A 7818-nucleotide genomic window follows, 5' to 3' on the forward strand; every position below is an offset into this window, starting at 1 on the left:
TCACTTTACATTTAAAAAAAATACCATGGTAACTATATTTAAATAAAAAATTTCGCTAGGGAGCCAATAGAGTATTTGTACAATGTGTATAATGGACTATTTATTTGGCTAATATGAGTTAAAAAATAAACATCCAGAATAAAATACTACTAATTTCTCAAACACAATACACCGATACTATCCAGAATAACCATCCGGATACCAAGGATAATAAACATTTGATATCCTACTGAATCGAATATCCCTAAACCCCCATTGTACACATTATACAGATATTTCATTGGCTCCTTATACTTCCTTTTAAATAAAAGTATTCGTCAACTAAACACTTGATGATGGTGTTGCATATTTGTAAGGTGGACTTGATTATGGTACGGAATCACTTGTCCAAATCAACGTGGGAAGTGTATAGCTTAATCCTTCATTTTCTTAGCATTGAATCTAATGTCAGATATTTCAAAGAAGGATGGCGTACGAAGCATAGGTGTAGCATATGGTTTGGCCCACGAATATGATGGAACCAAGTTATGGAGATTAAGCTTTCCACATTGTCTTTGGGTCCGAATTATTTGCATCATGTTTTTCATCACACATCGTAAACGATGTTGACTGTTCTTATAACGTCCTTTCTTACTTAGTTCTTGCATATACATTGGCATTATTTGAATTCTCTAACATAACTATTGTCATAATTTGTGTCGATATATTACTCATTGGCATATCCATTGTTGTGCCAAAAAATTAGCTTCCTCAGAACTGTAACATGGAAAAGATAGAGAACCCTGTCCTTGAAGGCTTGAATAGATACATAACAAGATGCATGGGAAGTGAAACATACAAATAGCATTTACATGGTGGAAGATCATGAGTGGGGAAAAAATGGTACATATTCTACAACACTATACTATAGAGCAGCAAATGGAGATGGTGCTTTCTAATATATCAACATGTACTCATGTAGTGCAATAATGTGAGCAAAAAAGGTTCACCGTGAACTACCACTCCCCCATAGAAACGAGTGATCCCTGAATATGTAAGCAAAACAACACAAGAGAAAACAGAAAAAAGCCAGAAGTGAACTATGACTATGATGGGATGGTGGTGATACAGTGGTGGAACTGCTTTCTGTCCTTTTGGCAGCAGAGTCTGGAGCGGGGTAATGACCGAAACCGGCAGCCACTGCAGGAGGCACAGTATCTGAGTGTGGTCTTGTTGGAATTTCGTCATGATCGTCAATGTCATAACCTGTTTAAGGAATCAACTTATGAATTTGATCCTCAAGTGAAGCATATGTACAATCAAATGGAGGAACAATAACTATGAGAAGAAAGTAAACACTTACAATCAAATTTCTTCCATCCTAGGATGAGCTTTTCCCGATCAAATACAACATGGTAGCCGGTCATGAAGTTTTCTGCAATCATCAAAATGATTTGGTAGAACAGAACATTAGAATGAGCATATAAGAAGCATCAAGCATGATTTGGGGGAAAAAAGAGGCAATGCAGCATTGCTATCAAGAAACCCGGAAACAAAAATACCCTATTGTATCTTACCAAATTAATATGAAGTAAAACCTCATTCTTTTAATGTGTTTCCCCTTAATTCACTTAAGGTTCATATCACATGAAATGATGAGTACTCACTTTAAGAAATTAAAAGACTTACGTCCAATTATGTTCAATTCGGCACTCTTGACAACTGCTAGACAATATACAAGTTCGTTCTGCAACATAATAAGGGAAGGAACACATTTAGCAATATGTAGATCCAAAAATAACAAACAAGCATACAGGGATTGAAGAGGTGAATAATTTCCTTCTTTACTCACCTGAGTAGTGATAATAATTATTGGATCATAAACAGGAAAATGGCCTCCACCTCCCATAGTTAAACTCACACTAGGTATCAAGCTCCTATTTGCATCAGGACTGTCGAACATAAGAAATAATATTTAGCTTTGAATTTGAAAGAAAAAGAAAAAAAAAATTATATGAACCATGAAAAATAGCAGTTCTATGACCTCATATCATAACAATATTCAAAAGGGATTCTTGAATCAGGTGGACGCCGCCTTTCTTTTACTTGGGAATGAAACTACAATATAGATACCGTGATAAGTTTGTCTTCAAAGAATATCTAGCTAACTTCAGGCAGAATTGCTTCCCTTTCTGGTTAAGTACTTACATTATCAGAAAGCTTTGTATAGATTGGATCAACCAAGTATGTGAAAGATGTCCCAGAATCAAAAAGAGCAGTGAATTCCACGTCAATTAGAGTTGTGCCTACATGGACTTGAGTGACTGTGATGTTATAGGTAGGGCTGTGTGATGTTCCCAACCATAAGAAGTTATATTCTTTTCAAGCATTGATAATAATACTTTAAATTCAGATAATCAGAGGGGAAGCAACAGGGAATTACCACTTACTGTGATGGATTAAAATTAAATGGAGTCTCTTCTTGATCAAGACTTCCCTTGTCCCCAAAACTTATCCTTCCAACGCCATCACGTCCAAAACACATGGAGAATGAATCTGCTATAAAGCCTTCCCTCGATAATATGCTAGGAACTGATATTTTCTCCATACCCAGCCCAAACAAACCATTGGGAGCAGCAACATCTAAGAATGATCCACTCTGTACTTGTCCACAGCTGCAACACGCACGTTTATTGGTAACTTTTAGATGAATTGTCGAGAAAAAAGTGAAGGAAGGAAAAAAATAAAACATGAGACACTAAGTGAGAATCATACTGTAAAGGTAATTTAACAAAGTAACTGACCCAAATATAATATTTGCCTCAACAAGGTCATCATTATTATCTTCTTTCGTTAAATGCAGAACATCCTCTACTAGTATTCCCGACGTAGAAGTTTCAGCAGAGACATAAGAGACCATGTAGGGGCAGTTACTGAATGTTCCAGGGCATTGGTTGCGATGCGTGCACAGACTATTGTTACAAGTCACCATTTTGCTCGTTGTCGATCCATTAGGACTATACACACTAAGGTCAAAATCCTGCCAAAACAACGATCGTCATTCAAAATCATAAACAGGCAATAGCAATAACCAATGCAGAAACACTTTTTAATTATAAAGTTATAACTAATAGCTAATTGTAGAGATTCTTTTTTACTTCAGCCACAGATAATGAGAAAGAGAGCAAAGTGAACATACTGGAGCCAAGGAAGAAGCAAAGACCGAGCCATCGGTAGCTGCACATCTGGTGCAATCACAGGGTACCCAGAATAAGTCACTTCCAGTGTCAAGGGCCACCATGAACTTCACTCCTGGAGTCCCCAGCTGAACTGTCGTGTAATGCAAACTGAGTAAATCTCCAGAAAAAGGAAAAAGAAAGAGTTAAAGAAACACCCAAACGAGAAAAACAAATACCAAAAAGTTTCATCTAATCTAATCCAATCCAATTCACAAACACTTATCTACTAAAAGTAAGTTTGTTGGTTTCCTCAAACATAATAAAGCAAGAAAGCTTAAATGTAAATGCACATTGCAAAATCACTAATTAAGAGCATTCAAGTTTCTCTCTTTACATTTTTCCCCCCCAAAATAATTATGAACAAAATGTTTTCTTTCTCAAATTTCTCTCTTTAATAATCTTGATAACAATCTCCAAAACATTTCTTTATTAAAAAAAAAAATCCAAAACAAAAATGAAAAGCGAAGATTGAGAAATGAAGGTAAGTACAATCCGAGGGAGCTGATGCGGAAGGTGGAGTTGCCGTCGGAGAAAGCAAGTCCGGCGTCGAGATCGGATCCAAGGTTGCGGCCGCGGAGGAAGCGGTCGTGGTCAGCAAGCTCAGCGTAGTACTCGAAAGTTCCCTTCTCCGGCGGTGGCGGGATGCCGGCGGCGGCGGACGACCACTTGCGGACAGGGCCAGAGAAACGGTGGTGCATCGGAAACGTGAAGACGGCGGCGCCATGTCCATGGAAGCAGCGGCATAGAAAGAGAAGGATGAAGAATGCGAATCTGCAGAAGAAAGTGAGCATTTTCTTTTCTTTTCTTTTCTTTTCTATGTATGTGAATTGAAGAAGAGAAGAGAAGCAAAACGAAACCCTATCTTGGAAGATCCATTATTATTATTTGAATGTGAAATTTGAGTTCTTGTGTTGGGATCTTAGTGAGAGTGATGGGTTGAAAATGAGTGTCAGCCATGTGAGTGGGGCCCGTCTTTCCTTTTTGACAGTTGATGACGGTTGCTGCTAAGGCGGGCTTCTCTTATTTAGTTATTTATTTATTTTAGTTTTTGGTTTTTTTACTAAAATTTACATGTTATTTATTTGAGTAAAGTATTATTTTAGTTCTTTGGTCAATTTCTAATTTGATTTTTACTATTTTAAATGTGTTATTTTTATTCGAAAAAGTTTTAAACAGATTTAATATTATTTTAATGTTAAATTTAACATAGTTAACGAAATAAATGACGTAAAAATTAATAATATTATTATTAAATCATATCATCTTTTTTGTATTAGAAGATCAAAATCTTATTATAACATTTTTTCTTCTCGTCCTCTTGTAAAAAAAATTCCAAAAATCTATCAATCAAGCATCAATGATGCAAAATTGAAGAAAAATCTTTTAAATTGATGATCGTTGGTAGATCGATTTTATTTACGTTCTAAAACCATACGTTATTGACTCTTCAATATGCTAATTGTTAGTGTTAAATTTAATAGTAGAATAATATTATATCTGTTTGAACTTTTTTAAAACTGAAATACGATGTTTAAAATTTTTTGAGACTAAAATAAGATGTTTAAAATATTATGACCAAATTAAGACTTATTCTAAATATTAAAAACCAAAATAATACTTTATTCTATTTATTTTTTTATTAACAAACCGGATATTTTGAAGGTTAAAAAATTTTAATATGATTTTTTGAGAGTTAAAATCCTAAAAACTAGGTATTATTAATGATTTTTGAAAATATGAAGGAACAAACAGAAATTGTGGGAGTGTTTTTATAATTAAAATTGGGCATAGTGAATTAGATCCTTTTTTAGTTTTTAAAAAGCACATTCATCCGAAGCAAATTACTTTTTTTTATTTATTTTATGTTTTGGAATTTGAATTTTAAAAAAGTTGGGGTATATAAATATTTTCAGGTATGCCATAACTTAGAAAATAACAAAGTTAGAACGTTTTTTCCTAATACATCTCAATTATAATTATATATAAATTAAAAAAGTGAAAATTCTATGTTACTATTTATTTATTTATTTCTAATAGATAATTAAGTTTACTAGAATTTAATTTTAATTTTAATATATTTATTGTATATCATGTAATTTCTTAAAAACATTTGTGGCTATTTAAATAATAAGTGAAAATTGGCAATATAACATGACTCTTCTACTAATCTATCTACTTATATTATATATAATCAAAATCTCAGTTTTAAAGAGACAAAGAAACAAGTACTAAGTACTGAATAAAAAAAAGTACTGAATCACTTCAACCAATAAAAATCTAAACATTAACAAAATATATGAAAATAGAAAATAAGAAAATTCGAACTTGCGACCTCTTACGTGAGTATGAGAAGACTATGTCATTTGAACTATAACTCATTAATTTAAAAGACAATTACATTTTAGCATCAACAAAGTTACAACTATGATATTACCATCTTTATTCGTTATATTTTTAACAATATCAGTTAAACATATGATAATAATTTCTATTTTAAACAATATAACTTTTTAGAGATGGTACAACACTCAATCAAAAAAGAAGTATCAAAATAGGCCTTGCAATTATTTTTATTACGGATTTTTTTAATTCCCTGCTTAATTAACAAACCAGAATATTTTTTTACATACAATGAATTAACCTTTTTTTTTTTTTACCAAAGATATGAAACTCGAACCCGCAATCTCTTAATTGAGTATGGAGAAATTATGCTATTTGAGTTATTACTCATTGGCATACAACGAATTAACCTTGATTTTGATCAAATGATGAAAATTAATGAACAAATAACATAATTAGAAAAAATATCAGTAATTTGAACATAAATGTGTATATTTGACAATAAATTAAGTCTAGAATTCTTATCCTTTGAGATTTGAATAATTCATTATAAATTCGTTTTTCACGATTGAAATTTAACATTTACTCTCAATTTTTGCTATATTTAATTAAAGACTTTATTTAATAACCTTAATTTGCGGAGATAAAATTACTCTTTAATTATAACAGCTCCAAAAATTATATTTGTTAATTTATAAAAGAAAAATGGTGAAGAAACACCAGAAATAAGAAGAAGGAAAAGAATAATTACTAGTAAATATTAAACAGTTTCATTTAGTAAAATAACCATATTGCCATGTTGGCATTACAAACAAAAACTTGTTATATACAAAATGATCCTTTTGACCCTAGCTATCAATTAAGCTCTCACAAATGCATATTTACATAATATAAGTATTAAAAAAAAAAAACATGCCTTATAACCAACTTGGGTTGGTCGAGTGGTCAGCTCACTCGTCCGCTTAAGCAAGTGTCGGGAATTCGAACCCCATCTTGTGCATGCAGCAACTCATTAGCAGCGGCAGACCCTTAAATGGAGCTCAGATCTGCGATGGATTAGTTCTTAACCAGTCGGGTTAAGGGATACTGTTTGGGTAAACTAAAAAAAAAAGAAAACATGCCTTATACTAATTAATTAGTAAGTAATTATATTAACTAATTACTCTCTAAACAATCCCTCAAAACAGTAATCAAAATGTTCCCTCAACCTTACATTTTAATTAACTCTCATCTTAAGCAAAATTTACTAACTTAATTTCTCATCCTTTTCTTTTTCCACATTCACATTGGAGAAGCTGAAGTAAATCCAAATTTGTCAGATAATTTAGCTCTTGCTAATGGTGCAACTAGTTCCACTTGGTGAAGAAATTCTACATCATGAATCAATGGATTCTCTGTTCTTCTTGGTGGAGATCCATAATAACATGATGGTAAGCACACATTACATGCCAGTTCCTTTCCATCTGATCCCTACATAAACCATCATCAACAACTTAATTACTAAATTATTCATTCCAATTATCTAGGATAATACCTTTGATGCGAACGTCAACTCTAATCCGATTTAGCATGGATTTCTCATTTTTTGTGGCACCTGTGTTTGTTGCATCTAATTGGCTTGATAAATTCAGGTATGGAAGGTGAAAGCCTTCTTGGTTTTGGGCAAAGGGGTTGATCATATTCATAACCACCTGATCCAACCTTTTTCCTCTCTGAACCTAAATCAGCAAGGTTGCTTTTCACTACCTTATGATGCATGTTTTTAATCATATCTTATTAAAATCTAAAAATACCCTTTTTCTCCCAAGTGATGAGAGAAAACAAAAGCAAATTTTTTTAGAAGATAAATTAAAAAAAAAAACTTATTTTATTTTTTGAAAAAAAAAATAAATTCAAAGTGACAAGTGAAGGAGGAGCAAATGACTTGTGACAAGCTAATTCAACCTATTTATATCCTCATTGAACAATTGGTATTTTTGTCCTAGTGCATACTACTAGCAGTTACATTGAAAGAATAGCCACACATTTTATTTTTGAGAGAGAGAGTTAGTTTAATTTCATCATGTGACAAATGAGTCATAAGTGATGAGTGTATGGAAATTGATCCAGAACATGTTTAAGTGAGAAGGGATATTGGAAGTTGTTTGGTTTAGAGTTACTATAGGATTTGTGTTTTGACTATGTTGTATTATTCAATCTCCCTATTATTATTCATTTGGTCCAAGTGAATTCCAACATTGGAATGCTTCAACATTTCATT

At 32.5% G+C, this 7818-nt stretch overlaps 1 protein-coding gene across 2 annotated transcripts; it reads right to left on the bottom strand.

The window, feature by feature from the left end:
- On the bottom strand, positions 776-4164 carry LOC107645903 (aspartyl protease family protein 1). 2 transcript variants are annotated; one of them, XM_016306255.2, is made up of 10 exons: positions 3708-4164; positions 3179-3326; positions 2784-3019; positions 2430-2654; positions 2188-2323; positions 2024-2097; positions 1832-1931; positions 1669-1726; positions 1343-1414; positions 776-1245 (listed from the first exon to the last, which is right to left on the bottom strand). In XM_016306255.2, the coding sequence occupies exons 1-10, from the start codon at positions 4007-4009 to the stop codon at positions 986-988; spliced, it is 1611 nt and encodes a 536-aa protein (XP_016161741.1). In that variant the 5' UTR covers positions 4010-4164; the 3' UTR covers positions 776-985. The 2 variants fall into 2 exon arrangements, with proteins under 2 accessions (XP_016161741.1, XP_020970887.1); XM_021115228.1 differs by lacking the exons at positions 2024-2097; positions 2188-2323.

Source organism: Arachis ipaensis, chromosome B01 (genome assembly GCF_000816755.2).
Source record: "Arachis ipaensis cultivar K30076 chromosome B01, Araip1.1, whole genome shotgun sequence".
Taxonomy (NCBI): domain Eukaryota; kingdom Viridiplantae; phylum Streptophyta; class Magnoliopsida; order Fabales; family Fabaceae; genus Arachis; species Arachis ipaensis.